The sequence below is a fragment of the Lepeophtheirus salmonis genome, chromosome 14, assembly GCF_016086655.4.
Source record: "Lepeophtheirus salmonis chromosome 14, UVic_Lsal_1.4, whole genome shotgun sequence".
Lineage (NCBI taxonomy): Eukaryota > Metazoa > Arthropoda > Copepoda > Siphonostomatoida > Caligidae > Lepeophtheirus > Lepeophtheirus salmonis.
In genome coordinates this window covers 13,196,418-13,210,741 of record NC_052144.2, presented here as the reverse complement: position 1 = coordinate 13,210,741, position 14,324 = coordinate 13,196,418, and the positions used below count along the sequence as shown (strand labels likewise).

Genomic DNA, 14,324 nt, shown 5'->3' with positions numbered 1-14,324 from the left:
AAATACCGTGTATGTATCACAGTTTCGTCCTTTGAGAGTAAACTAGAGAATCTGTGGACCGATCAGTCTGAAATTTGACAATTATATTATTTACTGCTTACTCAGTAACCTGGTCCATTAAAATTTCTACCTTTTATTGCAATAAACTAGTAAGATGTCCGTATTCATTTATTTGGTGCAGTCCAGTTCAGTCTTAGGACGTGCCCTATCAGTCCTTCGACTGTATATTTGCTGAGAAATGATTTGTCATTAGACCTTGGCGCATAATAAATTATATATATAGTCAACTTTGATTGATAATTACAAGTAATTCACAATCATTATGCTCTTCAATTAGAATCAACTAAATTATGTCTGAAACATTGTGAACAATATTTTTTACTAATGAACCAAATACTAACAAATATAAAAAGGTAAATTTTTGGCTAATAGCCATCATATTTGACACGTTACAGCAAACCCTTAAAATAACCATTTTCGACCCAAAAGTATCATTTTTTCCAAATCAAACGGTCTCCGACTCTGTAAACTTTGCCAAAGATGGTTTTTTACTGTTCCTAGCTATTACCTTTAAATCCTTTAGCTGTTTTAAGTATGATAAGTATTTTTTAATACATATTTTATAGGTCCTATAATTATTCTCTAATTCTAAAAGAAAGAATATGTATGTTTATAGTAATCACTTGTACGTGTAGTCTGGCATTGTTGGGGAGTTATAAGTTTGAAGTCCCTCTTGTACTCGGATAATAATTTCTGCCCATGTCTTTGCTAGATATGGAATGGGATTTGTCTGTATTTCTTCCTTCTCATGGTTGCTTGCTGCTGATCTAATAACACGTCATGAAATATCCAGGAAAGCTCACCTTGGGAAAGTATGCCGTAACATTACTTTCCCATGGAAAATTTCCCGGGTGGAAAAATCGCCTTCCTTTATTTATTGTATATAATAATCTCACTTATAGAGTTCTAACCAGGGAGAAAATATGTAAAATTAGTTTTTAATAAATATAAGATAAATGAAAAATATAAAACACGACAACAACTCTAATGGAAGAAGTGCTAATCACTTAATTATTCGTTATCAATAGACTTTAGACAAGATGATTTATTAATTATTCATATTGGAAAATACTTATAGATGGAGGAACAAGCATGGCCTTAGATTAAAAGGAGCAATGATTTTCATTTCGTTATGAGCCACGATATGTCAGAAGAAGAGGTGCTTGGATATTGTAAGGAAAATAAATGTGAGGATCTGAGGAGACACTCATATGGCAGGTCGTAGAAAAACACGAGGAATAAGAAATATAGGCGAGAAAAACTGTAAAACTTAGTACAGTTGGAGCACTAAAGAGTTGGTTCGAATTCATTATTCGAGCTTTATTGATACTATCATGATAAATTATTTGCTCTCCTCCTGAACATCCTTCAAAATGACATGGTAAATTTTTGGGTTTTTACATACTGAAAATTCTTACTACGATTTACAACTTTTAATCATTTATCTGCATGTATATACAATTGACTAAACATCCTTTAATAAATCACAATTCTAAAAACAAAAATATATAAATATAAAACAATGCTATGAATCACAGCAAAACACAACAATTTATCTTTACGATATATATAAATAGAAACGTGCCATTTATTAATACGTCACACTACATTGACTTAGGCTCACACATCTTCCAAATTACATAACTTTGGCAGTATTTCCTATATAGAAGATTGATGCATTTGGTATGATTTTATGGATATTTTCAAGCAATCCTGCTTTTTTTAGGTATACACCTAATAGTTTGTCATGATAATGATATTTTTGTAACGGTTTCAGTATCCAAAAAGTATTGTTAGTTTGTTTATATTCGTTTTTCAATTGAAAATATAGAGCAAAAAAGGGTTATTCACTCGAAGGAGCATCTTCACGATTTTTGGTTTTTGTTAATGAAGGGATATTTGAAGATTTTTTTGAAAGAAAATGCAGTTTTCATTATCAATTTTTAAAAAAGTAATTTTGCTTTTTTGAAAAGGGGGGAGTTTAGTTAAAAAAATTGGGGGTTATGTTATCAGTGGTACAATAAACTAAAGTAATGATTCGTCAAGAATCGGTTCTAATATCAACTTACTATACTATTATTTTAATTACTTTAGTATTCCGGTACCCCTATAGTATCAGTACACGTATATCCATCTTATAATGTTGTTACGATATCAATAGTCTTGTGTCGGTAGAGGTATCAAAAACTATTATCGATATTTCGATTAAATTTAATACATACTTTTTTGACTGAAAATATAGAACAAAATTGCCGTTACAGATCATTCAAGTGGTCCTACACGTTTGATTTGATATCTGTTGTAAGGGGGAAAATAAATTTATTGATGTTTTTTGACAATTTATATTCCTTTTTTTTTTTTTAATTAAAGATATGTAATTATATTATATATATAACCCTAATCTGCAATTTTTACGATCCATCTCTCTTACGACGTCTTTTTTCCCCCGGTAGAAACTTTGTTCTATCAACAAAGTCCAGTTAAGTTTTGGGAATCATGGCAACGCGAAGGTTGCTCCAGATATGAAGAAGATTGATGGTGCAGAAGAGGAATGCTGTTGCACCTTGATGACGATTTTTGTCCACAACAACATAGTGATGGAGGAAATTGTGCTCCCATGGATATGGATCTAGCAAATTTCTGTTGATCCGCCTTGGGTTTGGCAAAAAGACTTAGCAGCTTGTCATGTCTTAGTATGGCTTCAGAAATGGCTGAGTGAGCACTGCCGTGCCTTTATTAGGAAGGAATTATTGCCCAATGCAGTCAAGAACTTCATCCCTATATAGGAAGGCCCTGCTTAACGCAGTTCGAAAACCCGCGGATTTCGCATAGCATGTCGCATCGAATTTTTGTAGTTCTGTCATACATTATTTCAAATAATGTATAATGAAGAAAATATTTTTATATTTCTAACGACACTAAGAAATAGAAAAATAGTAAAAAGTATACTTTGAAAAATAATATTTATAATGAAGAAAATATTTTTACCAGTTTTACTATTTACCAGTTTTACTATTTAAAAAAACGCAGATTTTTTCTGTTCCCAAAAACTGAGATAAGTGGGTACCGCCTTTATATTTCATAAATATTGTATGTAATCTAGTGTCAGTCCTTTTTTAGGACTGAAGACTGCAGTTCAGTTCACTCTGAGTGCTTCCTATCAGTCCTAAAAAACTATAAAGTTTTGTCCTTGATGATGTTACACAACTTTATTTATTCTTTTTTTTATCAGATCTAGTAATGAAAGTCCGAAGGTACGACGGTATTAAGGACCTGTCCAAAAGACTAATAGGACCGGTCCTAAGACTGTACTAGAGATCATAAATAAGTACCAGTGGTATTTGCAGGATTATATGTATTTTTTGTTTAGGGGGGTCTTTTTTTGAATTAGCCCCTGATGACTCAAACAAAACACTAACTGTGTGTAATATCCTAAAGTGTGAAATTTATATAACTTAACTGTATTATTCAGAGCTATGAATCCCTTGATTTAGAAATCTTTAAGGGTTGATATGTCAAAGAAATGATATTTTACTTGTTACGTTAGCAATTGCTAATTACATGTAATTAGCCAATTATAACGTCTTTATATAATTTGTTATGAGGCAAGGTCTTATGACAAATCATTTCTCAGTAAATAAATTAAAAGGATCTTCATACCTCTTAGAAATAAGTGCATAAGAAAACATTGCACATAGAGAAAACACCTCCGTTTTGATGTTAGCTCTCCGGGTTTCTGCATTTTTACCCTAATCAGTGTTCTTAACGTTAATTGGTTGAATTAGAATGATCTCTTGTTAACAATTACATGCCATTGATATAGATTTGATATTGAGATCACAAAATGATTTCGATGGACAGTTCGGCAAAGTAAGACATTAGTAGATTAAAACCCTCCGTCTGCTCCGATGAATCATCTATATAAAAGGGTATAAACAGATATGCCATAATACCTTGAGATACAAGTGTCCTAAAATATGAGGTGGTCGAGAATTGGGGAGGGACATAAGAGTTACTTCAAGTTTAATTTTCTTAATCGACGAGCTTCGTCCAAAAACAAATTAAACCCGTATTGTCTATTATTTTATCTCTGGGTCTAGAGGATTTTTGTATGACGTCAGTAGTGTTGATGTCGTCCATTTTGAAGGCCTAAACAACTAAGTTTTATAACAATAAAAATACTTATTTTTATTAATATTAAGGAAAATAGTAAAGTATTAGATGTCAAAATGGAACACACAAATATAAGGACATTAACTTTACTGTCTTTCAATAATCTTTCCCTCTATAACTTAATTTTATTATTCGTCTTACTCTAAAATGTATTAAAAATATGTTATTTCCATATTGTAGATACAAATTAACTAATAATATCGAAATAATAAGATATTTGTCTTTTATTATCCTACTTTTCTCGTCCCTAATCGATCAAAAAATAATAATAATTTTACAAATTTAGGCATTTCATAGTTATTTTCAAGACATACTACTTTGATTTAATATGACTATAACTGTTTATCATTTGCAATAAATAGTAGTCAATGCATCCTTTTTTAATTCAACCCTTTTACATCGAGGGGCCACTGGTGTCCCATATTTTCATTCATTCCTCATTTCACTATTTTTCATGATATTTCAGATATTTTTGCTTTGTCTAAAATACTATAAATTCGGTCTAAAAGTTTAAAATATTTTGTTCTTTGATTTATTTCCATTTATGAACAGATCTACAAATCAATAATAAAGTATACATAACAATATTTATAAGTACATATTTACTTGTTAATCTGTCTACTAATAAAGAATAACACTCTGTAATACTCTTAACGGAGATAAATGTCTGAACAAATTTTTAAATCTAATAAAAAAAAGAAAAAAAAACAAAACCTTTCAACACCAATTTCTCATCAAATTCTGGCGAACCTATTAAAGTTATTAAAAAAAAAAATTGAATTGGTTCCAATATGATCAAAGAGATCAAGAATTGAGTATAGTAATCTTTGATTTTCTTGTCAATTCATTGTGGGTTTGAGAGAGTTAAGTAACTTGATATAGTTTTATCAAGAGTAATTGGAAATGTATTCTTTTTATTTAGAAAAAATATCAAGTTTGAGTCCTGAAAATGTTGCCTCTTTCAATTATGACGCCATTTTTGACGTCTTTGAAAACGCTCTATAAAGGTGGCTCATGATTTCAGCGTTAGATATAGGAAAGAAGTTGATTGGTTAAACTTTTTAATGTAACATTAAAGTTTAATATCATTTCTCTAGTTGTTATTGTCTCTTCAATGGTGTCGCTTCCATAAAAGTTTATGACCCCCTCCACACACCCAAAAAAAACCCCCATTTTCTTTTGTATATTTTTAAATCTGTTTTTGGTGTAATTACACTTTGAACCCAAAATGATAAAACAATTCATTCTGAAAGTTAGAAAGTACACGTATAAATTAACCAACATGTTTCAATGAAATTTTTTGGGCCTGTTTTTCACCGAAATAAAACCTCATTTCCTTCCCTCCCTTCTTCTCGTCTCCCTATGTCTCTTTCTACGTTCTCCCTTGTGTTTTTTCCCCTACATTCATTCTTTGGGTCTATTCAGCGCTGTAATGGGGGGACCGTCTGCCAGTATATATAACATAAACCCTTTTATTTAACGGTGTTAATAATTTTTGAGGCTAAGCCCTCACATGATGAAAACTAGCAACATTCCGGATGAAGTTCTTAATTTGTTAATGTAAGAAAAATAAATAAATATGACGTCACATTATACCTTTTGTATCTGCTGATATCTTTGCTCAATCATACGCACACCTCGTTGTCTCTATGTATTTCTTTCCCTGAGTTCTAACTTCTTAGTTCGACCCAAGAATATAAATTGAGGTCAAAAGAGTGAATCTATTTATTCGTATATGTATATAATTGAGCAATAAAAAAAAAAGAAGATATTAATGACTTAATAAAACATGTTGTCATATATTTTTAACAAAAATAGAATCAAGTATGAATGCACTTTGTACACTTAAATGATGACTTATACGATGACAGCAATGAACCAGTCTAATTTTTTCTTTATCAATCGAAATTTAATATCGAGGATGTATCGCATTGCATGTACCGAGTTTAGATTTATTATCAGTTATCCATTATGTAGGATTGTCATTTCAATCGTTTTAAAAAGGATATAGGATATTTATTACTATAGATTCTTATTAGTATCACCAAACCTTTACTCAAAAAAAAATAGGGAGAAAGGTCACAAATCAAGCCAATAGGACATGCTCAACTAAAAAGTAGATTTTATCTGCAAGGTGCTGTGACGATTTGTAGGTTGATATTTCAAATATATTTCTTAATGGAACATCCTTAGAATAGTTGTAACAGCGCCATCTATATGAGTAATACATAGAGCTTGAATTTAGTTGCAGCTAAATTACAAAAAAACGTGTTTATTACGGAATCTAGTAAAGACAATTAAATACGCAATTGTGATATGTTTAAATATTATATTTAGCTATATTTTTATTCAAAATGCCCTTATCCACAAGCAATAACGGCCTCAACACACCAGCGAACAAATTGGGAACTCTTGAAGATGAAAGCCGTATCTATGGTTGTCCACACTGCCATGATGGCAGCTTAGAGTGACTCCATAATTAGATGAGAGGTCATAGGCATCCGTAAAGGGGGGGGGGTCTTCTGGGGCAATAGTCCCCCTAATAAAGGAATTTTGCTTTTACTTTAAAAAAATTCGCCGGTTGTAAATCATTTTACGCAAAAAGTTGAGTTAAAAAGTTTTATTCAAGGGTCAAATTATGAAGTGGGGGAGAAATTTTAATTTTTTGAAATCTTTTGGAAAAAAATTCCAAAAACCAAGACACCCCCCAATATAATTCTGCAACACCCTTTAAGTTGTATCCGACACCTTAACTAGGATGCCAAATTACAAATACCAGGGGTTTGGGGTCAGGTCTGGAGGAGGGCCAAATCGAAGAAGTAGGAATAATGGAGTCGCAACCTGAGACGGACTCGAAAGCTAGGATATACTCAAGGTTAATTAATATACATGGTTAGACTATCACGTTTTCGGGCTTGCTACAATTTTCAATTTGATGTATTGTACTGTCTGCTGAGCAAGACCACTATATTTTGACAAAACTCGCAAACACTAATAGTGTATGACGTCACTATTGCTAGAATTTTTACCCCCTGCTGGGCAAGAAAAACAAATTTTGAGAAAACACTCAATCCCTCAAACACTATGACGTCTATTTTTAAAGGCGTGGTGGAATTCAAACATCAGTTGTACACGCGTTATGGTATAAACTTGTATTTCTATTAACCTAGGGATATACTGAACTCAAGAAAAGCTTTTACACTATAGAGTATAGGCCTGTTATTATAATTATCTACTTGAAATTAACTCCAAAGAAATTTAACGACTGGAAGTGGACTTGAGAAAAAGTATTAAGAGATTCTAATTGGAATTGATGAAAATATTAAAGGGCTTGACTTGGACTTTTAAGCAAATACTTGCAGTATACTAACTTTTCTCCAAGTCAGGAATAAAACAAGGGTAATCTTACAAAGATATGTTACACGTGTTTTATAGTACCACGCCCCTTCCTCTCTAGTATTTTTAATTGAAATAATGAGATCAATTTGTCAGGGATCAAAAGCACGTTTAAAAATATGTTGATAATATACACAAAATACGGGGCACCTCAACACAAAAGCAAGCCAGAACTATGTTTCTCAAAAAAGTATGTTTTTCGAGTGATCATCATCCAATTGTATTCACCATATTAATACTATTAACCTCATAGAGGCGCTGTAAATGTCACTTAAAGTAGCTAAAATTGATACTCACAAAAAAAGAATGAGAAATTGATAGAGTTGATTTAAAAAGGCCCATATCGAAGTGAATATAAGTCTTTTACATAAAAAAAGATTCAAAACTATAGTTAAAATTCTTAGGTATTTTAATTCATTCCACAAATTTGACTACAAAGCTTATAGTCGACTCAAATATGTCCATTAAATATTGGGCTATATATATATATTATATATGAAGTAAAAAAATGAATTGGGATTTTATCCTTTTCATTATTTTTGTGAAAGATTTTTTATTGTTGATGCACTAGATATACAGAAAAGTAAACTCCTATAGAAATATATAAAATAATACAAAAAGAAGCACATGACACAATATATAATAAAATGTTGTTTGGAGTGACATGAGAGAGACGATTGCTGAATTACTCATTTTCGCTACATCATCATTAGGACTAAGAAAAGTTGACAGTGTTTACAATTCATTCAATTCCACAATTTGTCGACTTTGCATATAATTTGTGTACTAAAAAAACTCTTAACTATTAACTCTATTGTAGTTATGATTAAATGATTTTTTTTGGGTCAAACTTATGAATGGGAAAAACGTTTAGAAAAAATCAGTTTTAAGATTCTACTGCTTATTTTCATTCTTTAATAGATCGTTGTGAGTTTAGTAACACTATTTCCGTGTATTTTTTATTAATTTCATACTAAAATATACGTTTAAAAATAATGCTGATATAATTTTAAACGCGAGTAATGATATTATAAATATTGTAGATTCATCTCTCCATAGGAGTGATACATTTTCTTCCACCAAAATCTTAGAACATACAGCTGGTGTGAACAAAGATACAGTGGCGCCAGAACTATAGGGGTCAAGGAGCCATTGTCCTCCTGGCACTTTAGCAGAATTTTTATGGCTATGACAATAAAAAAATTACCTTTTGTCTAAAAAAATTTAAATGTAATAATTTTTGAGAAAAAATGATCAATTTCCCTTTATTTTTATAATTATTACTCGTTCAAATTTTTTCTCATCTAAAAAGCTTTAACTCGAAAATTACAAAAAAAACCCACATGTTATCCAGTCAAAATAATATTTGGCAAATTTAGGATTAATAAAAAGAATAAACTTCTCAGTCATAAATGTCAAATAGTCCAACGGCTCAGCCTCCAAGAGAAAATTCTGCAGACTCCTCTGATTATGTCATTATTGCCTCAATTGACACCCCCTTTTCTGGGCACCAGTGCAATGATTTTCATTCAGTTGCACCATAAGTCTACCTCCGCCTTCTCCTTGCACTCTACGAAACGCCCATCCCTTGTCATACTTCATATTTTTATTACCTTAGCTATTAACGAAATGGACGAACACCAACTCTTGACCTTTGTAGGGTCCTGGGATTGGTTCTTGCCTCTCTTTTCCTTCTTTTTTTTTTCAAAAATTTAAATTAAATTTTTTGATCAAGATTCTCTCCTTTCTTTCAAATGAGCTTTAATCCGAAAATGTATCTTTCCAACAAAGGGCAATGTCTATCGAAAAATTTGCGCCCACGGCAAATTCTAGCCTTCCTTATTACATTTGTATAAATATCAACATCAAGGAGGGAACTCGGAGTGAAGTGTAGGAATATTTCATCATAGGAGATCAACATTAGTTAGTTGACAATTAATCCCCTCTATTGATCTCTACACAATGCTTATTTGTAAGTTCAATTATAAGTGATATTTCTTATAGATCTTTAAAAATATGTATTTTCTTTTGTAGGACATTTGTATAAGGGGGAGAGAGACAGGGGAGCCTTGATTTTAAAATCTCTGGAATAATCCTTCTGGAGAACATTTAGTTGAACAATTAGGGTGTTTACTTATTTAATCTATGTCCTACTCTCTTGTACAATGTTATTGGGCGTAGAAAACTTGTTTTAAAAAAAACAGAAAAAAAAAAACATAATCTCTTTCAGTAAACGAAATTAAATTCACATTTAGTTTTTTGACGATATGGAGGTTAGTGAAGTGTATACTATATATGTCGTGCGTCAATATTAAAACAGTTTTGGAAAAAAAGAGAAAATCACAATTTAAAAAAATAAATCATTTATCCTTATACTTTCAGACAAATTTGAATTCTTTATTGAATTTGAGTTAAAATTTGTGGGATGAGTTAAGATACTTAAACACTTTAGCTCTAGTTTAGAACCTTTATTTGATTTCAGAGACTTAAATTGGACCCCATATGGCCTTTCGTATACAATATGTAAAATTCTCACTTTCAATTTTAGTTACTTTAATTGCAATCCGTAACGACCCCAATGGGTTTATAAGAATATTTTGTATACGGAAATTAATGATAATTTGTGTAAGAATATTAATTTTGGGGCGAGAGTCAAATTATTGCAAATAAATTATTTACTTTATCAAATTCAGCTCAAAAACTTCTTTCTTTCCCTATGAAGTCTTTTGTTTTCCAATTTTTCCAAATAAGTGAAACTGAAACATTCATTTTATCAATTTGAGTTGCTCTGTTTTTTAATATTAGCTTTTAATATTTCACTTATAGAATGACATATGGGTAATAACTATAATATTTGCAATTTTGAGTTTCGACAATTTGGTCCTCAACCAACGAAATGTAATCCATACTTCATTTTGAAAAATGAAAAAAACAATTCTAGCTTGCTTTTTTGTTGACAGACACCGTATATACTTTTTAGGATATTCTTTTAATTCAACAACAGGAATAATAAAAATATAATTCTTTTTTTTTTACAGGGGGAAATTTTGATTCTATTCTGAAGACTATGTGCTTTTTCTTTAAGGATATATGTATATTTATATATGTGTTGTTGACTCTATAGGCAGTTTACCCGCTGCCCCTGCTTACATTTACCTTGAAAAAATAAAAAGAAAGACCCGGCTGAGAGAAAGCTGTGAGTTGTAGTCATTCAATAGCAGATTTCAATATAAATTTATTTTCTTTTCTTTTTGAAAAAAAGAAAAGAAAACTCTAGGCCCAAACAGAGTTTAAGTGAATGAAATGAAGTGAAGAAGCCGAGTTAAGTATATAACATTAATAATAACACTGTTATCATCATCACCACATGAAAAGAAGGAAGAGGGAGACTCTGCTGGAAGTGCAACATTTTCAACAACAAAAATAAAAAAAAAATCATATTCAGCACTCATAATAGTTATAATCTACCCTTTTGCAAATTAATATTTGAAATCCAAAGCTTTAACGAATATTAAAAAAGTGATACAAATCCCTCTTCAGTTGTTTTCATTGTATTTAAAGTACTACTTAAAGCATGAAAAGAGTGGGCCTAAAAACCGTGTTCCGTACCGACCTGGGTGGAGGAGAAAATGAGGACAACAAGAGCAATATCCTTAGCGGAAGTGCTGCTCCTCTGCTCCCAAAATCCTTTACAAGTTTCTTCTCGCAAAGAGGAGCTAAGGGTCTTATTCAAAAAAGAAAAGAAATGATGAAGGCAGCCAATGGGGTAAGGACATCCATTTATTTATATATTTAAAAAAAAACCACACGAATCACTCAACCTTTCTTTCAAAAAGAGAAAGAAAAAGAGACAGAAAATTACCTGATAGTTTGCTAATTAACTCTTCCTCTAACTGTTATAGAGATCCGAGATGTTTTTTGGCTCTTAGTTTGTATATGCACAAAGGATGGCTGAACCAGATTGTCAAAAAATAATCAATAAACCTTCTTATACTCATGAGAAAATTAATATTAATTAACAGTCCATATTTGTCTGTCCAACCCTGTCCATAAGTCCTTGTTAGACTCGGAGTAGAATTGACGATTGATATCGGAGTATTTTATGCGTAGTGTTGTGTTGGTTATTATTGAAGACTACGGTACTATCCAGTTAAGTTCTGTAGTTAATCATTTATTAAGTACTTGAATACGTCTCTCAATTTTATTTATTCAGTTTTGTTACTAATAGTATGAAGGCTACCAAGTAAATACAACGACAATAGCAAATGAAGAAATGATATCTTAATTCTAGATTAGCTTTAACAAGTGATGTTCCTTCCTTTTCGTTTTTACTCAATGTATGTATATGACTAACTAATTTTAAAAGGAAGTTATCATTTGAGATGCATAAGTTTTAACTTGTGTAAACAGATTGTACCAATTACAATTTCTAGTTCCCATAATGACTAACTTCCAATTTCCATTATCGAATTATACTGTATTTTCGTACTGACCTATAAAAATTACATATTTATAATGTATTATACGAGTAATTTGTATAACTATGGGTTATATTATTTGTAGAAATATTTAATTATAAAGAGTCTGTGAACCAGGGAATAAACACTTTTGGGAGTATTAGTTAAGGGTTCTAAATTTAAAATTGCAAAATTAGAGCACGCTGTTTCATATTTACATGCTTCATTATTGTTAGTTTTGTAAAAAAAATATATATTTTCTAGTTTTATTCAGAGGATTCAGCTTCAAAAATAATTAATCAATGATTTAAAAAAAAATCAGGAAATGTCATAGAAATTAGTTTTTGAAGCTTTTACAATTAATATTAACCTATTCGTTATACAATATAAGAAACTACTCCAGTTGATAGTAGCATTGTGAATTCTCTTAACCTTTTGATAGTGAACTTGGATTTTTCTGTAACCCAAAATTATATATAATACCACTAATTTGTGAGTTGAATTCCATTTGTGTGTCCTAGACATTGCTACTTTGTCAAATTAGCTCCTATTTTAAGAAAAATAGAATACACAACCTTATCAAAATTGAAGAGTAACACACTGGCTGAAAAGTTCCTGCTTAACAAAGGAAATACGTTTTTTTCCTTTAAAATAGGCTTTTTTTATTCATTCCTTTTATATTCATTTTATTGAGCAGAGTCCTTATAACACTTTTTAACCATTGCTTATACTTGAACGGTTTTTCTTCTCATCCAGAAACAAATAATAAAAGTAGCGTCTGCCTTACCATCATTACTCACAAACTAGAGAATAAATTGTAATGAAATTTTTATCACTGTTTTTTGAAGGTTGGTACTATCTGAAAATGAGGTGAATTTGAAAAAAATAAAAACCTCTATTTCTGTGTTAACCCGGAACTTTTCATTGTTAAATATTTGGCAACCAAAATTCGTTGAAAGTAATAAATATTTCATATATATTTGTATTTGCAATAAAGGTCTAAGGATTTAAATACATATGTTAATTACTGTTTATATTTCATTGGGACGCACCATCTGAATATTATGGTTTTTAATAAAATGATTTTATTTTGTCTTTTTTTAAAGAGTTATAATCTAAAAAGTCCAAAGTTTCTTCAGTACCTGTCCTAAGACTGGATTGGACTAAATAAATAAGGGCCGTCACAACGGAAGGATTAAATAGCTATGAAAATATTACAAATTTATATAATCTCACTTTTGATTTATATCGATTGTAATTCAATTGTTTTTATTTTAGGAGTGACTCTTATCTCTGTTCAGTTACTGCATTTAGATCTTCACATACAAAGGGCTAAGGGGACATGGTGTAAAGTTACATTTTAAATCTTGATTCTAAGTAATATATTTAAGTTACTTTTTCACTGAGTAATATGTTATACGTTATATATTATTCAAATAAGTAATATTTGTAATCTATTTTTCATCAAGTTACTTATAAATTAAATACATCATATTACACAACGCTCTCCATTAAGTGAATTTGTAGAGCATTTGATATTTGACCAGAGATTCAATTATTATATTATTTCCCCTCCCTTCTCAAAACAAAGTTGCTTTAAATAATAAGGCTTAAAAAGAAGAAACAAAGAGAAAAACACGCTCCATTAACAACAAAAGAAATCCAAGTGTTTAAATGACATTAAAAACTAGCTCACAAATGTCATTAATATTATTTGACTTTTTTTTTATTTGCCTTATAATATTTTAAAAAGTTATGTAACGAAAATAAATCAAAATTTATTTTTCTTTGCATAAATATTTAGTTAACATATGTAGGCTATCAAAGTCACTGTTGATAGATAATTAATTATCAATCTTATGATATCTTGTTTTTATGAAACTTAATACATAATATACTCTTCTTTTTTTATATATAATAAAAAAAATAACTTATCAATGTGTTTGATGAAATATAAGCTCTCAAATCAAACTTAGGGTAGATTTAGAAGCATATATTGGATTACTCGGAAGTGCAAGCGAGAGTTATGAGTTTACTAAATTAATGTGGACGAACATGTTGCCGAAAGCCTTACTGCCCAATGGCATTTTCGCAAATCACCCCTTTTCCAAATGGACACTTTGCCGAAAAAATAATAAATATATTTGATAATGATTCACGCTGCAATACTGTGCAATAATGATTCCCATTTATGTTACAACGATTTTAAAAGGTAAAATGCTCAATTATTTGCTACTA

General features: G+C 30.5%; 1 protein-coding gene across 4 annotated transcripts in view; it reads left to right on the top strand.

The window, feature by feature from the left end:
* Positions 1–9,876: 9,876 nt before the first annotated feature.
* The window catches only part of stac (C2 and C2B_Munc13-like domain-containing protein staccato), a 50,194-nt gene continuing 45,746 nt past the window's right edge, over positions 9,877–14,324 (top strand). The window contains exons 1-3 of one of the 4 annotated variants that reach the window (XM_071893241.1): positions 9,877–9,902; positions 10,668–10,825; positions 10,892–11,395. In XM_071893241.1, coding sequence (XP_071749342.1) covers positions 11,204–11,395 — 192 coding nt within the window. In that variant the 5' untranslated portion in view covers positions 9,877–9,902; positions 10,668–10,825; positions 10,892–11,203. Of the gene's footprint in view, positions 9,903–10,667; positions 11,396–14,324 lie in introns of those variants that run through there. The other 3 variants (XM_071893242.1, XR_005868318.2, XM_040724605.2) reach the window with 3 other exon arrangements.